This window comes from Cydia splendana, chromosome Z (genome assembly GCF_910591565.1).
Source record: "Cydia splendana chromosome Z, ilCydSple1.2, whole genome shotgun sequence".
Classification (NCBI taxonomy): Eukaryota; Metazoa; Arthropoda; class Insecta; order Lepidoptera; family Tortricidae; genus Cydia; species Cydia splendana.
Window position 1 is genome coordinate 26936736 of NC_085987.1, and position 23331 is coordinate 26960066.

At 40.2% G+C, this 23331-nt stretch overlaps 1 protein-coding gene across 1 annotated transcript; it reads right to left on the minus strand.

The window, feature by feature from the left end:
- Positions 1-450: 450 nt before the first annotated feature.
- Positions 451-22306, minus strand: LOC134805242 (protein SCAI). Its single transcript, XM_063778551.1, has 9 exons — positions 21901-22306; positions 21492-21674; positions 19162-19515; positions 18853-19088; positions 17648-17833; positions 16869-17144; positions 9663-9833; positions 8922-9124; positions 451-1165 (listed from the first exon to the last, which is right to left on the minus strand). Exons 1-9 carry the CDS (start codon positions 22008-22010, stop codon positions 1109-1111), a joined length of 1776 nt encoding a protein of 591 aa, XP_063634621.1. The 5' UTR covers positions 22011-22306; the 3' UTR covers positions 451-1108.
- Positions 22307-23331: the final 1025 nt, after the last annotated feature.

Consider the following 23331-nt stretch of genomic DNA (forward strand, 5'->3'; position numbering starts at 1 on the left):
AAAATAAAAATAAGAAAATGAATTAATAAATATATCTAATGAAATATTATATAATGAATATTAAACTCATCAATCAAGTGAAATAGAAGTGTAGAATGGGAGTTTTTAAAATTGAAGCAATAGGTATATTTACCTACCTATAGGAGTGTAAAAAAACTGCAGTTTTAGAAAGTGTTACAAAAACAATTAATTGATTTGATAAAATGCTTTGTATTCCTCGCAGCAGTCATCGTATAGGTAGCGTAAAGGATGCCTCACGCCCGGCCCGGGCCCGGGTCGAGCCTTGATTCCGACACTTCGTTTCTTATGACGGGTGATCGGTGACCACGTGATGCTTCCTATAGAAAACTGAAGTGTGTGAAAACGGACCCGGACCTTTCTAGGGTGAGTCATCCTTAAAAAAAAGTGAGAACTGCTTATGTAAGTCTGCGTACTATTACTTTCTGCTAAGTACGACTTCAAGATGCATTCAATTACTGTAATAATATTTTGCTCATTATAATGCTAATGTAATATACTTTATAGTTTTGATCTGACAATAAGTTACTAGTTTAATATACTTAAGCTTAAATTATAATATATTTATATACATAACAAATCAATTCCGTTGAGCAAATTCTTACCTCACAGCAGGAAAAGGTTTCAAAAGTCAACATTATCGCTCGATATTGACATTTTCGAAAATTTACCTTTCTAGATATTCACTATATTAAAACTATTAACTATTGTTTTTTTATTATAATTTACTCATTTTGCAAAGAAACGTAATGCAATCTGTAACAGTATTTAAAGCTTATCTATTTTATATAGATATAAATCTATATAGATATTCCTATATCTTTGAATAACTTTCTTAGAAGTGTTTAATAGTTTGAGGTATTTTCTCTTAATTGCTAGAAAGTGGTAATCTTTATAAAGATACATAAGGAACCTTAATTGTTTTCATAGATATTTGAATAAATTTAACGCGTCATGACTTGCAAAAAGCCTTGGCATAAGTAAAGTGCGATACATAGGTATAATAGATGGATAGTTATGTCTAATTTGTATGAAGGGAATAGTGTAGAAATGTTCACTGCTTGGCGAATGTAACGGATGATACCCTGGATCAGTCCTTGCCCTGCGATGGTCCGGCGCTCCCGGGGTCGTGGAAATGGCCGCGGGCCTACAACAAACAAAACTCTGTCAAATACATCTTAGGGTTTTTTTATCATCTTGTTGCCATAATATGCGAGTATGCACACACCACACAGCTACTTATGAAAAATATAGTCATAAGCTATATATATATGTATATATATATATATATATATATATATATATATATATATATATATATATATATATATATAGCTTATGACTATATTTTTCATAAGTCATAGTCATAGTTATGACTATGTTTTTCATATATATATATATATATATACAGGGTGTCCCAGAAATCAACGTCAAGCCGTAAACGGATGATAGACCAAGTCATAACAGTTATCATAAAAATACAAAAAAAAATCCACTCATGTTCTTTAAAAATTATGGTCACTTTAAAAAATCACTAATAAATCCACATCCTGTAATGGTTCTTTAACTCTTGTTACTACAAATTCCATAATTTATTCTATTTTTTTGTATCTCCGTTACAAACTCTCGGGTTTTTAAGCCCGGTCATTTATAAGGCGTGCGTGGGGATATAGATCCAACACGTAGAGGCCGTTTGGAGAGCTTTGATGTCATGTAGAACGCCTGCTGGAACCCATTCACGGGTACATAAATAGATACCCGTAAACCGGTTTCAGCAGGCATTGGGAGCTATTATAGAAAAATGGGAAGAGTCCTGGTCTATGGTTTAAATTTGGGTGGAAAATAAGTCTGGGCTATTGCTAAGAGTTCCGGACACCTGCCATAACATTGTGTTATACAGTGTTATCGAGGCAGGCGGTGACTCGCCACTCGGTAGATGGGCACCTGATGCGCCATCGTAAAGACGGCCAGGCGCAACACCGAGGTGAGCGGCTCAGGGGTGTCGAGAGGTGGTGCTGCGCTTTCTCCGAAGTTACTCGCGGCGTTATGCCCTTTAACACTTCCACCCCTGGAGCATATAGCTCTAGCGACTCCTCTCTGGACGGCCAATGAAGGCAAGCCAGAGCTGAGAGTCCTGCGGGTCCCCTTGGGGTCCACTCCGACCGACGAAGACACGCCGGAGACGGAGACCCTGACCGACTCTCGGGAGCACTCGGGTCCGTGGGGTCGTTACTCCCCAACAGCTCGCCACAAGCTGCCCTGCGGGCTATTTTTTTTATTATTATGTAGTCTTGAATAATGCTTCTGTAGATTTTTGCCTAAAATTTAAAGCCAACTGCTATTACTTGGAAGAAAATTACACTTTATCAAAACCAAATTATTTAAATTTACTGTTTCGCCCAACTTTAACTGACTGTACTGAAAAAAAAATGTACTACGCTAGTTTGGCAAGTAACGTTAAAAACTGGCGCGTTTAATAAGGATTCCAAAATGGTATAACACTTGCTAGATTACGTTTTAAATAATTGGTCAATTTTTTTTTTGTAAATAACCCCAGTTTTTCACAAAATGTCCATACTTCCTTAAAATGACTTTAGTTTACCTAAAGCTTTGCTCAACGCTGTTTCTTAGTTTGATAGAGACGGGAAGAGTCATTTTTGAGTGTGAGCGAGATAAGAAATCAAATAATCAAACGTAATTTAAGAGCAAGGTCACGATATTGACTCAATCTTTTTACTTTAATTTAGGACCAGTTTTCTCATTAAATAAAAAACAAATTATCAGATTTGAATTTTCTTATTACAATACATGTTCAAACTGCCTTCCTTCAAAAGACACAGAGAAGACCCTCGATTCTTAGAGAAAATTTTATGGACCGATGAGTAAACATTTAAAAAAGATGGCTACTTGAATTTGCACAATTTGCACGAGTGGCATGTAGTAAATCCAAATTTGATGAGGCAAGATAAGTCACAGTATCGATTTAAAGTAAACATGTGGACCGGGATACTAAATGGCAGAATAATTGGACCTTTTGAGCTGCCAGAGATTTTGAATGGACAAGTTTATTTGGATTTTCTTCAAAATACTTTACCAGATTTATTAGAAGATGTGCCACTGAACATTTACAGAGAAATGTGGTTCCAGCAAGATGGCTGCCCAGCGCACTATGCCCGTTTAGTAAGAGAACATCTTGATGAAGAATACCCGCTCAGGTGGATAGGGCGCGCTGGGACAGTCTTGTGGCCACCCCGTTCGCCAGATTTAAATCCCCTAGATTTTTTTACTGGGGAGCGTTAAAGAGAAAGTGTAAGTACTCAAAAACAATTCAGAATTTAGCTGAGCTGCGGGAAAGAATAACGGACGCGGTTGAATTTGTAAATAGGGGAAGATTTGCCCGGAAAATAACCCGATCTTTTTTAAGAAGATGTCGTGCATGCATTGCCGCTGAAGGAAGGCAGTTTGAACATTTATTGTAAAAAAATAATTCAAATCTGATAATTTGTTTTTTATTAAAAAAAATTCAAATGAGAAAACTGGTCCTAAATTAAAGTAAAAAGATTGAGTCAATATCATAACCTTGCTCTTAAATTACGTGGAAATTTGTTTTCTTATCTCGCTCACACTCCAAAATGACTCTTCCCGTCTCTATCAAACTAAGAAACGGCGTTGAGCAAAGCTTTAGGTAAGCTAAAGTCATTTTAAGGAAGTATGGACATTTTGTGAAAAACTGGGGCTATTTACAAAAAAAAAATACCAATTACTTAAAACGTAATCTAGCAAGTGTTGTACCATTTTGGAATCCCTATTAAACGCGCCAGTTTTTAACGTTACTTGCCAAACTAGCGTAGTACTTTTTTTTCAGTACAGTCAGTTAAAGTTGGGCGAAACAGTAAATTTAAATAATTTGGTTTTGATAAAGTGTAATTTTCTTCCAAGTAATAGCAGTTGGCTTTAAATTTTAGGCAAAAATCTACAGAAGCATTATTCAAGATTACATAATAAAAAAAAAAAACCGCTCTGACAATGACAGACGTCTTGTAAATTTTATTTGCTATAATTATATTTTATACGTTTTTATTGTTAAAACTATTGTGTATTTTGCCATCAAATGAGCCTTTGACCTGGCTAAATATGTGGAAATATAAAATATCAACTATAAAATACGTGTGACTTAAATTCCATACACACGCCACGGACATGACATTTGTTTGACAAAACGGTTAACGCAATATTACGGCAAAACAGTAAATAACGTACGCAAAGAATGATTACGAGGAGTCAAAGACGTGCAGCGGAGTCGACCAACAACGCACGACCACCACCCCCGCCCGCTCCGTCCAGTTCCGCGTCCACAACGTCGTCAGGCGACGAGTTCGCAACGGCGCCTGACACAGACGGGTCCAGTGACGAGAGCGGGCCGCCGCCGCCGCCGCCACGACCACCTGCGCGACGAGGGCGGCCACCGCTGCCGGCACGCTTGGGGCCTGCGGGACATCCTGCCCCGCCCACGGCTCCCGCTACCGGTGGTATAGTGCGACGCATGAGATGGACTCGAAACATGAACGAGAATGTCATGCGCGCCTATTATGGGGCTACAGAGGGGGGAACACAGCTATCAGCCTATCGTTCGAGAATACTGCCTCTGTTTCAGGCTCTTGAACCTACCATCACCGTGTCGGAGCAGCGATTATCGGATCAGGTGCGCGTCATTCAGCGGCTAAAGCGCTTGGATGACGCGACACTTGATCGGCTTCGCCAGGAGGCTCTCTCTGCTCGCGCGGACTCCACCTCGGTGCGAGATCTGCCCGCCACGTCGCCGGATCCGGTGCCCGCACCCGACCTGGCACCGGGGGCGCCACGGGTTGATTTCTGTACCGACGAGGGGGACTTCGCGAGTCAGAATGTGAGTACAACTGCTAATGAGCAACTGAGGAGGACTTTGGAAGAGGCGATTACGCAGTATCGCGCCACAACCAACTCTAGGCCCCGATTACCACGTCTGCCTATGAATAGACGCAATCTAGCGCTAATGGGAGCCCTAAACGCTTTACTAGAACCAAATTTGCGGACTAGTAAAGATTTAGACGATACGCACTCGATCATGTACTGCGGAGCCATCGCGGCGTGCCGTGTTGCTCGCGTCAAGTTCCCGGACGCTGAACGTGCACCTAGGACCGTCGGAGGTGTCCCTGCATGGCAAGCGCGGATCGAGCGACGTATCAGCTCGTTTAGGACTCTCATCGCAAAGCTGATCTGCTTCAGGGGGGGAAACAATCGCCCCCGAGTAATGCGCTTTGTGAACCAGGCGTTCGCGGGGACGGATATTAGGCCCCGCGACTACATGGCCAATGTCACAGAGCGCATCGACTTTCTAAAGCAGAAAGTCTATGCATGGGCAAACCGTATTCGCCGCTACAGAGAGCGTGTGGATCGATTTCAGCAGAATCGCCTTTTTCAAGGTGACCAAAGGAAGGTGTACCGAAAGTGGGAGGAAACCAACCTTCGTACGCCCGACACGCAGCCGCCGGATGTTACTGCCATGACCGACTTCTGGCGTAGCATCTGGTCGGTGCCTGTCGGACACACCGAGGGGGGTTGGATGAGTGTTGTCGAGCGTGAGTGCGAGTCCATCGAACCTATGGGGGCAGTCACCATCAGCCCCGATGACGTCAGTTGTGCCATCCGCACGGCCCAGAACTGGAAAAGTCCTGGGCCGGATGGATTGCACAACTTCTGGCTAAAGTGGTTCCGATGCTCGCACTCCTGCTTGGCAGCACAATTTCAACAAGCCCTAGAGCTTGGTTCTCTCCCACCTTCCTTAACAACTGGTGTCACCTTCCTGCTCTATAAGTCCGGTAGTACCACGGAAGCGAAGAACTACAGACCCATCACATGCTTGCCTACACTCTACAAGCTCCTTACATCCATTTTGAGAGCAAAAATCAACGCGCACATTGTCGCAAACAATATTCTGGCTTCCGCTCAAAATGGATGTAGGGTTGGGTCCCGTGGTACTAAAGAGCTCCTCCTCATAGACATGACCATCTGCCAACAAATCCGGCGGAACAAGGGTGCCCTCTCGGCCGCTTGGATTGACTACAAGAAGGCCTATGATTCGGTGCCTCATTCATGGTTGGGGAGGGTCTTAGAGCTGTATAAAGTTGATGCAGCTTTGAGAGCCTTCCTAAGCGCGTGTATGAGACAGTGGACCACAGTCCTTCGTCAACCAGGAGGCCGGGATGACCGCCCTGGCCCGCAGGATTTTATAAGGATTGAGCGAGGAATCTTTCAGGGCGACAGTCTGAGTCCCCTGTGGTTCTGCCTAGCTTTGAATCCCCTCAGCACCCTGCTGAAGGATTTGGGACTAGGTTGTCGGCTTCGGAGAGAGGGTGAAGTCATTTCTCACCTTCTGTACATGGATGACCTCAAATTATTTGCACCAAATAGCCAAGACTTGTTGGAGCTACTGAAAACCACCGAAGTCTTCAGTAGTGCCATCCACATGGAGTTTGGTGTCGATAAATGTGCGGTTATGCATGTACAGCGGGGGAGGGTTGTAAATTCAACAAATTTACAACTTTCTGAGACAATGTCTTTCAGATCTATCTCTGAATCAGAAACCTATAAATACCTTGGTATGTCACAGTCGTTGGGTATTGAGGACGAGGGTATTAGACGGTCGGTGAAGGAGCGCTTTTTCAGTCGGCTCACAAAAGTCCTTAACAGTCTTTTGTCAGGAGGCAACAAAGTGCGCGCCTTCAACGCCTGGGTAATGCCCCTACTCACATACTCCTTTGGCATACTAAGGTGGACTCAGACCGAGCTGGACGCCCTGGATCGGAGGGTCCGATCACTGCTCACCGCACATCGCATGCTACACCCACGCTCGTCAGTTATGAGATTGTACATCCCACGGAAGTGTGGAGGCCGAGGCTACCTAAACGCCAAGGATCTCCACAACCACGAGGTGTACAATCTCAGGAACTATTTCCTTAACAACGAGTGTGGGATGCATCGTGATGTGGTGGCAGTAGATAGGAACCTCACGCCGCTTTCCTTGGCAAACGAGAACTGGCGCAAACCTGTGGTACTAAGTACTGCGGATCGCAAGGCGGCATGGGAGAGTAAGGTGCTACACGGGCGGTTCTACAAGGCCCTCACGGGACCCGATGTGAACCTGCTCGCGTCGGTGAACTGGTTACGATTCGGGGACCTCTTCGGAGAAACCGAGGGTTTTGCCTGTGCAATTGCGGACGAAGTGATGATGACGAACAACTATCGGAAATATATCCTGAAGGACGGTACGGTCGACATCTGTCGGGCATGCCGCCGTCCCGGAGAGTCACTCAGGCATATCATTTCCGGTTGCTCTCATCTTGCTAACGGCGAGTACTTGCACAGACATAATCTCGTAGCCAGGATTATTCACCAGCAACTTGCTCTCCTATATGACCTTGTGGACCGCGAAGTACCGTACTACAAGTACTTACCTGCGCCTGTTCTCGAGAATGGTCGTGCCACGCTCTATTGGGATCGATCTATCATCACTGACAGGACTATTGTAGCCAATAAGCCTGATATTGTGATAATAGATCGATCGCAACGTCGGGCCGTGCTCGTTGACATCACCATCCCCCATGATGAGAATCTCGTGAAGGCCGAGAAGGACAAGTCCAGTAAGTACCTAGACTTGGCTCACGAGATAACCGCCATGTGGGATGTTGATTCGACGATCATTGTCCCGATAGTCGTTTCAGTAAACGGTCTAATAGCGGAGAGTCTCGACCAACACCTTCAGAGACTCTCGCTAGGTGGTTGGATCAAGGGTCAGATGCAGAAGGCGGTGATCTTGGACACGGCGCGGATAGTCCGCCGGTTCCTCTCTCTGCAGCCCTGACCACCGGTAGCTTGGGCCTTGCCCCGCTGCTGGCGGCACCCTAGGTTAGGTTTTTTATAATGTGTTTATATTAATTTTTATTGTTTTGTAAGTGTTTTTATATTTTACTTTTATATTCATATTATAAAATAACCTAACTTAAGATGAGAAATAAATAAAGAAAAAAATAGAATAAATTATGGAATTTGTAGTAACAAGAGTGTTAAAAAACCATTACAGGGTGTGGATTTTTTAGTGATGTTTTAAAGTGACCATAATTTTTAAAGAACATGAGTTGGATTTTTTTGTATTTTTATGATAACTGTTATGACTAGGTCTATCATCCGTTTACGGCTTGACGTCGATTTCTGGGACACCCTGTATATATATGCGTGTGTCCTGACTGATTGATTAACTGACTGACTTACTCAGCAACGCAGAGCCAAAACTACAAAAGCTAGAACGCACGTGATAAGATAACTGTCACTTTTTAAGACCGTGGGATAGAAAGTGACGGACACCGTTTTATCACGCTGTCACGTAGACAAGAACGACCATCATATCCGCACAGGTTACATTTGTAATGTGTAATGTAAGTAATGTGTGTTAAAAATGTGGTGCGTGTTTTTAGGGTTCCGTACCCTAGGGTAAAACGGGACCCTATTACTAAGACTTCGCTGTCCGTCCGTCCGTCCGTCCGTCCGTCCGTCTGTCACCAAGCTGTATCTCACGAACCGTGATAGCTAGACAGTTGAAATTTTCACAGATGATGTATTTCTGTTGCCGCTATAACAACACATACTAAAAACAGAATCAAATAAAGATTTAAGTGGGGCTCCCATACAACAAACGTGATTTTTGACCGAAGTTAAGCAACGTCGGGCGGGGTCAGTACTTGGATGGGTGACCGTTCTTTTTTTGCCGTTTTTTGCATTATGGTACGGAACCCTTCGTGCGCGAGTCTGACTCGCACTTGCCCGGTTTTTTTATTATATCGTAGTAAGTACTCGTAGTCGATGTATACCTGTAAATTCATAGCCAGGTCTAGCACAATGTGCACCAGCGTGGGATGGTCTAGGATCTCCTCGGGCAGAGGCGGCGAGGCGCGCGTGAGCTGCGTGCGGGAGCGGAAGGCCCGGTGCAGTCGCAGCGTCACTTCGCAGAACACGAAGCGGAGCAGCAGAAGCCTCAGATAATCATCACCCATGAACATTATGTACATTATGTCTGTAAATAAAATAATCAAATTAATATACAGGACCGGCTTACTTTGACATGCAACCATGGACCAATAATTTTGGACCACTTTTATAGCTAGCTAGTGTAGCTAACTAAAGGGGCCCACAGATTACCAGTTCACCGGACAATATCAGCCTGTTAGTTGTTCGGAGCTGTAAAATTTTGCGTTTAATTGTGACAGGCTGATATCCTCCAGCGAACTGGACTTTTAATCCGAAAGGATTAAAATATTTAAAGTGTATAGGTATCCTATCCAAGTTATGTTTAAATTCCATGTCTTTAGGTACCTTTTACTATACTTATAAAGGAAACGTCATTAGAATCATTTATATTTTTCGCAGTCAGAGGGCTAATTTTACTGGAGAAAACGCAGTTTATCCACAATATAGCTTAGGTTCCGTGCCATATAGTAGGTAGAAACTTAATCTAAGAAAGAAAAAATTTAGACTTATTTGTAAAACATTTGACAATACTTAACAACATAAGATAACTGCTTAAGCAGCAGTCTATCACAATGGTTACATACCGATGCGACTTCTGGTCACAATCTGTGATGCTTCAGCCATGAATGTATCAACGAATCCCTGAGCCCGATCCCAGTGGTTTAACGACATGGTGTGTATATCGCAGATGTACGCGAAGGCAGTCAATGGTGTTGTCAGGAAAATGGTGAAAAGGTTGCCCTGCTGTTTGTTTTCTGTAAAAGTTTAATTATGCCGTTTAATGCACTCAAATGTAAGTGTATCGAAATGGTAATCATACGTACAGGCAATATATACAGGGTGTGGCCCGTAATAAGAGCAAAAAATCAAACTGGAGATTCCTTGGAGTACCCAAAGTTATCACCAAGTGGTCCCGATGGTTCATAATTCTTAATTTAGGAGAAATTTTAATTTAAAGTCAAGTTTAGCAAGCAATGGATTTTCACATCGCGTTACGGTCGCTTATCTGTCGTAAGATGTCATAATACCGGGACGTCTGGTACGCGCCTTTTAGTACAATTTATTTTAAAAATGAATACAGAGAAAAGTAGCTCTTATTATTAGGAAATCAGAACTCATTCAATATGCAATGACAAGTTATGTTGACAAACTCGAAAATACTTTTTTTTGCTATGTAAAGGAAACAGTTTTTAAAATAATTTATTCTCGTAATAAAAACCTCCATAAAACACTTAACTTCATTACCTACCTATTTGAAAAATGCTTTGAACTTTGTCAATACTGACAACTGTCAAGCGAATGCATAACAATTATTTATTTTATGTAATTCAATCTAAACAAGATGACTGAATTACATGATTGAACGGTGGAGCTAGAAGAAGTTCAAAGCAAGCTGTTGCACCGCACACGATTTCCCGAGTATAGTACTAGTGCCACGTTTGCGGGACAATGAGCCTGTACCCGGGGCCCGGGACGGCGGTGCACCCTATCAGCCAGCGTGAGGGCGGTGCTATTCGATTCGAGTCCGTCTGTTTGGCGGTATACCAGAGAATACTCCGCAATTTTCGACAACCACCAGTATCAAAAAATCAGATCTATGTGTATTCTATTGATCTGACCCAGAAGTCGTCTAAGGAGAAAAACCGGCCAAGTGCGAGTCGAACTCGCAAACGAAGGGTTCCGTGCCATTATCTATAAAAACGGTCACCCATCCAAGTACTGAGTTTGTTGTATGGGAGCCCCACTTAAATCTTTATTTTATTCTGTTTTTAGTATTTGTTGTTATAGCGCCGGCAACAGAAATACATAATCTGTGAAAATTTCAGCTGTCTAGCTATCACAGATCACGAGATACAGCCTGGTGACAGACGGACGGACAGACGGACAGCGCAGTCTTAGTAATAGGGTCCCGTTTTACCCTTTGGGTACGGAACCCTAAAAAGTACCTCATACATAATAAAGTCATTTGATAAAATAAGGATACCTTATTACAAAAAGCAATCTATCGGGCAAGATTATGACTGGAAACTGAAAAGTGTTATTCTTATTTGTTGGTTGTGTTTATGTAAGTACTTGTGTTATGTAGTTGTTTAAGATTAATAAACGCAGTAACTACACGTTTTTGTTCATTATTTTTTTCTTGGTGATGCTACGTCTATCGCTTCATGTAATTACCTATTTACATGAAGCATTAGACGTAGCTAAGCCCAATTTCCATCGATGGGCAACTAAGTCATTATGTGCGATCAGTACAAGTATCTGGGTAGTATGCACCATTCTGGGAATGTGAAATGCAACATTCAATACCTCGGAGTAAATATCTATGGAGTAGAGACGCGCACTAATTTCTATCTGAAAAATTCTGTCGTTTTTGGCGCGGGGGACGAGGTAACGCACACAAATAATGTTAACACTAATGCATTTTTAGCATGCGTCGCTACACACGCACACGACAAAATTATCAAACACTAGCAAAAACTATATTCACACAAGTACAAGAACAAACACAGACAACCCTGTCCGTGAACGAGATGACGTCAGTTCTAAGTAAACCTAGATAGTGCGAGGGACGCGCCGATAATATTGTCGATAAAATTGACAATGAATTTTAATTTCTGATTTTATCAATTATAATAATAATACAATATCAAGTCTTTGTACCAGCATTTTACTAACTTATGATGATTTAGATGTTATTTCTAATAGTTTGTCAATTTGTTTAGGGCGAATCTTGCAAGCTGATATAGAATGATTTTTTATTATCAGTTCATTAGTTAATATTTTACATGTTGGTTTACTTCTGAAAGCAATGCAATATACTATCGAGCATGCAGATCTGATGACAGAGATGGAACGCGGCCATAGGATGTCATTTAAGGAATATTGAGTAGGGGATAATTAGTATATATATCGGCGGTAGATCGTAAAATCGGGCATATCGAGATATTCCTAGGCATATCATGAAACGCCGCCATTTAATAATCTGCCTTTTGCATTTTTTGCCACGGCTAGTGCTGCATTCTATGTGGCATTTGGAGCAGAATGCGTAGGTACTAGGTAGGTACTAAAATCATACGCTACCCAAACACGTACTATAAGTAGGCTGTCAAGCCATTTCAATGGTTATCATTTGCTAAAATTAGGACATCCTACTTATTCGATATGCCTAAATGTTGAGGTTTGTACGATATGGCTGGTGTTCGCTAGGCATCATGACCATCTGTATATTATTCATTATGTTTATATCGATTTTACCGATATTGGTTTTTATGGTGTCCCATCACTAATATTGGTACGGTGATACCAGAGTAATAAATTAATAGTGCCTATTTATGGAAAGTGACAGCCGTAAATACCTTAAATTAATAAAATATTTGACATGTTAAATAAAAATATATAATTGGTCAAGCAAATCTTGTCAGTAAAAAAGGCGCGAAATTCAAATTTTCTATGGGACGATATCCCTTCCCGCCTACATTTTTCAAATTTGCCGCCTTTTTCTACTGACAAGATCTGCTTGACCAGCTATATGTAGAAACTAAAGGAAAAATTAATTAAAAAAAAAGAGTCTATCGGTAATTTTACGTTATTTAGGGGTTGTGCACAAATCACGCGAGATGTATTCGACTACTTTTTGATCCCCCGTCCCCCCTTTCTTTATTCTTATAGATCTATTTATTTGATTAAATAGATTAGGTTGATATGAAACTAAGGTGTTATATAAAAATAATGTGTTACATAAATTATATGTGACGTCCCACGGGTAAAGGTACCTTATGGGGGTTGGCGCTTACGCTATTATTAACACCGCTCCAATATTATTGCGGCGCCATGCGACGTAAGCGCCGGCCGCCATAAGGTACCTTTTTCCATGGAACGTCACATATAACAAAAAGCAACGCAAATAGGGCATATTACTGCAATGTTCTGCCGCCAGAGTGTAGCACTAAGCTAGCTAGTAAATTTTCTCTTTTCTCTTTATCGCTCAAATATGCAATAGTGATAGAGAGGTTAGATAACGAAATTTAAATTTTCTTGTTCCGCGGCGGACCCCCAGATTGTGATGGATTGTGGTAGTCGCGCCCCCTACGCAGAGTTTCGCATAATATTTCCTATTAGAAATTCTACTCGTACCTAATTAATATTTAGAAAGTCTTCTTTAGAATCACCCTAAATTAGATCTAATATCATATCACTGGTATCACTGTCAGATTGACAATGTTTTTTAGTTATTTGCAAAGTTAATGCACTATTTGATAATATTTAGATGTAATAGTACTTCCATATGATAAGAAACGTGTTCTTTTTGTAGACTAGACGTTTCCGATCTCATTTTGCACGAGAAAACGCTGCAATTCGGCATTTTCGGCTCCTATCATTCCGCTTAGACTGACGTTTGCTGAATGGCGTATGACGTGTGGCAACTAGTTTTATATAACCTCCTTGACCGGCGGCCGCGATCTTTTTGCAGAGGGGAACGCCTGTTAATGGCCGCTCCATAGATATTTACTCCGAGTTCAATACCGAATAGCCGCTGCGTGGCTAAAATGGCGAGAAGTGACTGGTGTTATGTGTGACAGTAGAATGCCGGTCAAACTCAAGGGTCTGGTATACAAAAGTATAATAAGGCCGGTTTTTATGTATGGCAGCGAGACGTGGGCAACGACTCAAAGACACGTGCATACGGTATGCACGTGTCTTTGAGCATCTTCATCTCGGCGACTTGTTTGGTATGCAGCATACCAAACAAGTCGCCGAGATGAAGATGCTGAGGTGGATGTGCGGCGTTACCAGGCTCGTTAGAATCCGTAACGAGTACGTACGAGGAAGCCTGGGCGTGCGCGACATCGCCGATAAAATGCAAGAGAGCAGGCTGCGATGGTATGGTCACGTAAAAAGAAGGCTTTCTGACTACGTAAGAAATTTGGCACTACAACTTTCCATCCCAGGTCGAACATCTAGGGCAGACCCAGAACAAGATGGAAGAATGTAGTGCTAAAGGAATTGAGTGACTGCAAGTTATCCGAGCACGATGTCGTGGGCAGGGCGAAGTGGAGAAGGTTAAGCAGGAAATCTGACCCCAGCACCATGTGGGATAATTAGCTAGGAAGAGAGAGAGATAGACGTAGCTACGACGTGGTCAAAGTGATCCTTGTATGAGAAATAAAACTTCTTAGAAACTTTCACTTTCCGCAACTTCCTCATCTGTACTGTACATGGCTCTGAAGCATTAAAACAACGTTCTTTAGTGTTATTGAAGGTACTTTATCACTGAAAAGAACAGAGGGCTGAGCTAAGATGCCAATAGTTTGCGCCGTAGCGAACGAAACGGTTATCTCTCTCTATCACGCGTCGATATTAGTGCGACAGAGAGAGAGCGAGAGAGAGAGAGAGAGAGAGAGCGAGAGAGAGAGAGAGAGAGAGAGAGAGAGAGAGATTAGCGTATCGTTCACTACGGCGCAAACGATTGGCATCTTGGCTAAGCACCCTGTACATATTTAGTACTTTTGCAAAGACTGCATGCAAAAACATCAAGTAAGTACGTTACTTTTTATTATACCTAAGTAAAGTTCATAATTATTATCTCAAACCTTCACGACGATTATAGAGATAGCGACAACAGGATCAGAGATACACTTGTCTCTATTATTGGCAGTTCATAGACATAGACATAATAAAGACAGCATACATAAGGCCAAGCGCGCACTACGACTTTTTGTCGCGCGATAATTTAGTCGCGGAAATGTAACGTTTGTGTTTATATGGCAGTGCGCGCATATGCGACAAAAAAATCGCAGCGATTTTAAAATTGTGATTTTTCACATTTTTCCGCTACTGCTCGCGACGCGATTGTCGCAAAGTGAATTGCAGCATACGGAGTTGTATGGCCCCGCGCGCACTGCGATAATAAAATCGCACCCTGGACCTCAGTCGGCATTTCGCTCTTCAAGCGTCAACATATCGGAACCTGCTTCTCCAATGGAGTTACAAGATGAGGCGCTAGATGTTGACCGTTTAATTATAGAAATAGAAGGAGATCACCTTTGTGGTATAAATAGTCAAAGTTATACAGCGATTGCATATTGTTTCACGACAAGCGACTGGTATGAAATCCATGTCGAGAAAAAACAAATCGTCGACTTTTTCATCGCAGTGCGCGCAGTGAATTTTCTGCGATATATTACAGCGCGATTCTAAAATCGTGTCGCAAAAATTAAAATCGTGGTGCGCGCTTGGCCTAAATAACAGTTTGTTTAGAGTCTGTGCGGAAAGAAAAGAGTCGTGGAATGTATGGGGCCCAATACATTCTACGACTCTTTTCTTTCCGCACAGACTCTACCACTGTTTTCTACCGGAGTACGTCACCTTTCAAAAAGTTCATAAATTTCATAATTATTGTATTAAACCTTCACAGTCACAATACATAAACCACGCATTGCAATTTTTTCAGGGATTGTTTACTCTATTACTACATACATGACATTGTACGTCAAGTTGCTAAATTAATTATGAACTAATCAAATATGCACGTGAAATTATGTAACATAGTATTAACGAAACAAGAGTAAATGTTAACCGAGCTTTATTGTCAACTCAGAGCTACGAATGTAGGTGCACCAAATGTGATTCTGATTGTGACCGTAGGTGTACGTACGCCGTGTACAACCAGATGAATTAGCTGTGAAATTCTTCGTTCGTTTTGAGACTTTTGAGAAGGCCCTAGTATTGCATATGTGGATGTCGTGTCGGAGCGGAGTCAAACGGAGAACAGGTTGTAATGTCGTTCGTAGTCGTTGTCGTGAAAAGGAAACATTCTTACAAAATTATAAAAGTGCAAGTTTTCTCGTGAATCGTGAAGTGGTTATCCAGTAAGATTGACATAATTATTATCAGTGATTTTATTAAAGTGCACAATTTTAGTTGGAACTGCTTAATAAATAGCTCAAGTTACTTTAAAGCTTTTTACTCATTTCGTCGTTTTGCCCATGTTGTTATGTTGAAAGATGTGACTATTTAATTGAATGCATATGTTTAAAAAGCAATGTTGATGTATTTAATAGGTTTTTCAATATTATTGATAACGATCGTAAATGTCAATGTCAAGTAATCCGACTGGACACATAATGTCTGCAGTACATTGCTGGGTCGATTAATTTTGTTAGAAAATAATAAAAATATTTTTTTCATTTTATTTACTTAATTGAAACTATGTGGACTTCATTCCTGATTAGTTAAAGGGTGTGTACTTTAATTTTTTGCTCTTATTACTGGCCACACCCTGTATACTAAATACAATAATTAGAGTTGGTTTCTACGCTTTTGTATCGCCGAAGGCATCTCGTGTACGTACTCAGGCAAACTAGACTCATAACAGTGACAGAATAAGTATGTAGTTGCTACCATTTAGCCATAGGTATGTGGCTACCATATCGCTCATTTTATGATGGATGGTTTTGAAGACTGGCGTTTTCTGCAGTTACCGGTACTTGTGGTAGGTATCGCCTTTCATTTCTAGCTAATTCCCCAAATATTTATTTATTTAGTATGGACGTAATATTCAACGTATAATATATTATTCACTATAAATCAGGGACCGAATACCAGTATATTTTTCATACAAATCAACCGGTATTTAATTTCGGTATCACGGTTGTTTATTAATCTTTACACTTAATTTAGTTAATATGATCAATCATTATTCTTACCTAAATACTATTGTATAATATCAAGGAAATATTGTGAATGCTATGAGTACGTATCCATTGTGCCTGCTATAAATATGGACTGACCTTGAAACGGCTGTGGGACATCTAAAGGCGACATTAAGATAACAAGAGGTTGTCCAAAGTGACGCGGTATATGTTGGAACACGCAGGAGTTGTCCGAGTCGATGATGATGAACAAGGGCCTCCGCGTGAAGGGGTACAGGTCCCCGGGGTGCAAGCATTGCTGCTCCTTGTATTTGGGGGCCGAGACGCCGGCGGCCGCGCTTTTTGGTTCTTTCACGCAGTCCCTGTGAATGTCACTTCGAGAGGTCGTGATAAGCCCACCGACCTCGTAACCCACTGTAACGAAAAGTAAAGAAAAATGTTTGATTTTTTTATTCAACCCGACAGATTTTAAAGGTGTACAGTCACCTGCAATAATATGTTACTCTTCGAAGGCCGCAAAAATATGTGACACGCTCTTATGGCTCTACAAATAAGATCGTGTCAGATATTTTTGCGGCCTTCGTTGTGTAACATATTATTGCAGGTGACTGTACTTATTCCTGACCGCATTTAGAGACTAAAATGTTATTAAAAGTTTTCTGAATTCGGTCTTGTTTTAAAGATAAGAGGTCAAATCAAATTCCTTTGTTTTCCAGAAATGTTCGAAATTTATAAAATAGATATTGATGTTATTACTACGCAACAATAAGATTTTCTTAGATATTTTTTTTCACAAAACAGCTTATTTTCACGCTGGCCCTAATTTGCGGTTTTTCGTCATAGAGGGTTTATGGTATAACTGGTATAAGTGTAGATAAAATATCTTAAATATTTAGTTATTTAAAGAAGACACCTACTTTCTTCAGGGTGTTTTGAGGCTGAGACTATCTGCCCATCTGCAGAGATGTACAACAGCAGAGCACCGCTGGGAGGAAGATCGTTGCAGCCACTTGCCAGGTACACTAGCACTTGGCTTGGCGATGGCTTGAATAGTAGAAATTTGTGAGGGCTGTCACGTCGCGGGCCATTCTCCAAATTGTATCCTAAAACAATTAAGAAATGGTTCATTAACGGCCAGTAAACGCATTTCACGTGGTTATGTTATAGTAGCGGCAACGCAATTCGGGTTTGCGTTTCGAATTTGCTATAGTTTGTCAAAACGTCCTATGCTAACCATAGTTTAAATATTCGCCCGTATTGGATTTACACACTGTATAAATACAGCGAGGTAAAATTAACACTATGATTTTTACCAGATGCTAGAAATAAATATAACACATAGCTTAACTTCACATCTGTAATGATTTACATTAAATATCTAAGGTAAGGTTTACTCGGGTAATTCCGAATGTCGAAAACTGTCGGACAATTCCGAAAGAGACTTTTATTATGATGGAATTAAGGGTGATTTTCATCTTAATTTCGGAATTATCCGACATTCGGTAATACCCGAATACACCTTACATCATTGGAAAGATTTCGCATAAAATTATACATTATGTAACTCTTAACATAAAATACTTAGCCTGGCGATAAAATACACTTGACAGAAATGAAAACACTTTGAATCTAAAGCTTTAAGTAGCTCTAGGGCACAGTGCAGTGCTTTCTTGTATTGACTTATATTATAGATCAGTACCAGAGTTGATGTGACACAACAACATGATAGTTATGATGAAATTTGTGTTCGGTTTTTCGTACCAATAGGATCAACAGCGAACTGCAAGATTGACTAAACACTCCTTCAAGGTCAATAGCTCAAACATCGTAATAACGTACACTTAAATCCCATTCATTCATATGTTCATTTGTTATTTTTTGCAATTAGTAGGTACATACTTATTATATTATGTAACATAATTCACTCTCCTGCCGAAATCTATACAATATTATTGCAGAACAAAATCGCTTGCTCCACTAAATAAACATGATAAAATTTCGCAATCAGCCGACTTACAATCATTGATATGAAAAGTCAATATTAATTCATTAAATTCATTCTTATTTAGGCAATATTTAGTAAGAATATTTTTGAATGAACATAATATATGTATACAGGTACCTTTACTTGTAGGCAGTGTAGGATTGGAAATAAATCGTTGCCGCGGCGAGTCGTCGTACATGTGTTGCGGCTGCCCCGACGGTTCTCTCTCGAGCGTTTGAAGCATTCGGAACATATCTATGGTGAGTTCAGAAAACTTGGCTTGCAATGAACTACTTCCTATTATCAGAACTTCTTGAAGAGACAAAGTCATTTGAGGTGATCTTTCTACAGGTGGGGTAGTCAGACTGCTGAGCCTGAAATTATTAAATTGTGTAAGTGCTAAGCGAAGTGTAATAAATGTAATGTTATAAGGCAAGATATCCATACCTGTGGGAAAGGATCACGGGATGGTTATCGGGATGTATAACCGATATGACCGGTTCCGCTTGAATAAAAGCTTTTACCTCATCTACGACAACGGTCCACTCCATTTGGTCATCTGGGTCATACGTGTTCCCATATTCTATTATTTGTCTATCTAACTCTTTAATCAACTCTCGTACTAATTTTATTTTCTTGAGAAGCAAACATACTACAATAAACCTTGCATAATATCTTAATTTTTTGACCATTAATTCACATTTATCTTCTTTGCACGCTTTTGTATAGTAGCACCGTCCTCTTATGGCGTAGTAAAATGAAAACGCTTCATTGAGGTACGCCGTCTCACTTGTTCTAAGGCTGCAAAGATATTAAAATCAAATGGTTTCAAAATGTATAAGATGCAGGGGGGCAATTTAGATATAAAGATAAAAAGATGTGTTGTGTCAACATACACAACACATCATGTGTCTCTAGTCACGGTCACGTATGTAGAACAAATTAAACTTTTGCAGATACTGTTGAAGGCGAACTTTAAACTTTAATAAATATATCTGTACTAGACGGGCTAAATACCGACATTATTATGTATTCAACCCTGCCATGGTTTAAAACTGTGATAGGGATTTCTTATTTGTAGCCGTTATTTGGATAACTCAATTCGCAAATTTGTCAAAAAATGATGTGATTTGATAAAAGGCAAGATTGTATTTTTTCATCTACACGTATTTATTTAAAACTTGTTTCAAGATAAAATTATTATTTGTTCTTATAAGCCTAGTTGCAAAAACGTTCATTAGATTAATTTTCGCCTTAAGACGAATATGGACGACCACCGCCCTTAAATCGCCTTTTCATACAAACATAGGTAGTCTAGTCCTCTCGGTCTTGCGATAGCTCTCGCCAGTCGCCATGGCCGAGGTTGAGCAGGTTTTGAGCAACTACGTCGTTTCAGCGGTACCTAGGATGTCCACTCGGGCGTCTCCCATTTTGTTGTCCCAAGTACCTGCGCTCTCTTCACGGCACGATCCTCACCCATTCTCTCTAAGTGTCCGAGCCACCACTGAATTTAGCCGCTTTTGTCTCTCAATATTTCGCCACTATATCGGACCACATCCTTATTTCTATGGCAACAAAATTATATTACGATATTTGGCTGACTGCTGACTGTACATTTGCTTATTTTTATCAGGTCGCTCAATAATATCTGAACATGCACTTTAATCTACCTACATAACTTACTATCAACTTTGTATTTTTGGCCCATCTCAGCATTCTTAGCCCGTTCCCCGGACGAATGGCAATGTTTGCCGAAGCCGTGAAAGTCAATCTGAATAATATAACTCAGAAATAAATTTAAAACAACAAAATACAAATTGATAATAATAATATACTATATTACTTTGATTTTCATTACTTTGATTGATAAGAATGATAAGTCATATATGACATAAATCACTCGTATGAGCTCTATAGACTAAGGTTGAGGTTGACAGCACTTTTTATTTTACTTCGTGTAAAAAATCTCAGAAATACCTGTATACCAACATGACAAACATAATTTAGTTTACTTTAACTTACGGATTATTTGGTCTAATGTGTAGCACCGCCAAACGAAAGCAACCGAGAGTTGCCGAGAAATGGCCGATGTTGTAAAATGAAGATTGTTATGAAAATTTCTTTTCCTTATTGTAAATTAAATACGCATCGGAAGCGATAGTTTTTATGCTCTAGTTCTATTCCCATATCTAGATAATTGATTTGAACAGGTTTTTCTTATCATACGTGCGTCGTATTCGAGAAACGTGTCAAAAACTTTTTTAGAAATTTGTAAGGCGCCATCTCGCTTCTTCCCTCGTTTTTTATCCCGTTCTGGTTTTTCAATTTTATATATATGATTTGGAAAAGTATTCCAGGGCGGCAGATACTTTTGGCGCCTTGTTTGATCCGCTTGCTGACTAAATATAGTCTTTAACTATCAAACAGACATAGGTCGTATGTACGTATAAAAATAGAAGAACGAACGAATGCGTAGAACCTACATATTGACAAGCGCGATTGATCGTCACGGGGCTACAGCTTTACTCGACTTTATTATTATTTATTATTTATTTAATATTTTATGTGCAATACCGCCAGAGGATTGACCTTTGTATGTTTGAGAAGTAAGTGCAGTCACCTGAAATAATATGTTACTCTTCGAAGGCCGCAAAAATATGTGACAGGGCCCTTATGGCTCTACAAATAAGATCGTGTCAGATATTTTTGCGGCTTTCGTTGTGTAACATATTATTGCAGGTGACTGTACTACCTATTGTATTATTAGAATTACTTACTAGAAGTGATAGTAAAGTTGACCAATTTTCGAAGCAATCTCCCCAATTTGCCACCGTTTGAGACCGTATTTGCTGTCAAGAATAGCGCGGTGTTGCTGTTGAAACTTCCAAAGTTTGGTATACACGTCGAACGTTCGGCCAAAATGCGAGTGCCATTGTTTGTGTCCGTATTGGGGAAGTTCTCTAAAATCATGAAGTAGTACATTATTTGTGGTTTATATTATGTGAAAGAAAAACAAGAATTAAGTAGGTAAGTAATATCTGTTTCTTTTCAGATATTTAAACTCCGAAAACTTACATAATACATGGGCACGTACGCTATCGCTATATGGCCCTCCTCTATTATTAAAGTAAATAGGTACCTACTTACATAAACATTTTAAATAGTGGTTATTATATTTTAAATTACCTTAAACCGTTAAATAACTGTTTCGATTTCTCGAGAAGATGGCAAAATTCAATGATGACCTTTCTTCCATGGTCATCAAGGGAGGTATTCATTGCAACATTCGCAACCATTCGCTCGTAACAATTAAACTTTGAGGCGCTAGGTTACTTAAATGCAAGCTTTTGCCAAGCAGGTAGAGTTATTTAAACATAAGAATCTCTGCGCAAAATATACAAACTGTCAGAAACGGAAGACGCAAGTGAAATTTGACTGCTGACTGTTAATATTTCTTGAAACAATCGATAAACGTTTTTAGTTTGGTCGCTGTCCGAAAACCAGTAAGAGCGCACTGCCTTGGAGCAGGTTATAAGTTCCTGGTACATCGGTTTAATGGAAGCGAATCCATGCGTGTCTGTTCCGTTTCTATCAATTGATCACAACTTATCTGGCTTGACGCTTTATCACGATACTTCCCGCCACTTTCAAGTGGAATATTTTTTTCAGTTGTGGTAAGAGTGGAATCAAAACGTAAGTAATACTCTTTTTACTATTGCTTCAGCAAATTCTCGTTGGTTTTGACAGTGAGGTGTGCATAATTTACTTGGGACCCGTTCTAGTGATTTTGCTTGTACTTTTATTTCAGGTTGCGACCGTTGTCTTGGCCATTCGACTAAGTTACCACTTTCAGGTGATATCTGGCTAGCAGAATTTCTTGTAACTCTAACCGGTAGAGGTGAATGGATTGCATCGTGCTCATGGCAACAATTTAAATATAATACCGGTTAACACCATTAATATACCGGATCTCCATTCGTTGAGAATAAAGAAACGATAGCTCTCCCGAAATCCAACAAGTTCTTCTTGCGAGGTGTTGGTGAGAAACGCACTGTGAACAAAAATAATACAGGATTATAATTATGTAATAAACGATTACCTTTAATTAGAACTTAGTCGTAGGTTTACAGTTTCGGTGTTGAAGCAACGCAATATTTAGTTATTTTATATGCAACATTTAATTACTTTTTTATGCTATGCTATATTCATTTAGTTTTATTGAACGTACTTAACCATACCCCGAAGTTAACGGTATAAAAAAATACGGTGTATTACAAAATAGCCGGTTCAAGTATTATTATGGTACCATCTAGTGGCTAACAGCTGCAACTTCCTTGAGTCGTAGCGCTTTAAACGACGAACGCTCAGCGCTGGTTTCAGTAACATTTAGTAGGTAATAAATAACTCTATTCCAGTTTTATAGATGTCACTGGTTACAGACTTTAAACTAAATCGACGATAGGTACTGAAATAAGGAGAAAACTGGGATAGAACATAAACAACCTATTGAATAGATTAATCTTGAAATAAATCCACAGTGACAATCAGTATGAAAGTCGCTAGGGACCTCATATGACCCTACTAGGGACCTACAAGCGATTATGAACGACGAGCTAA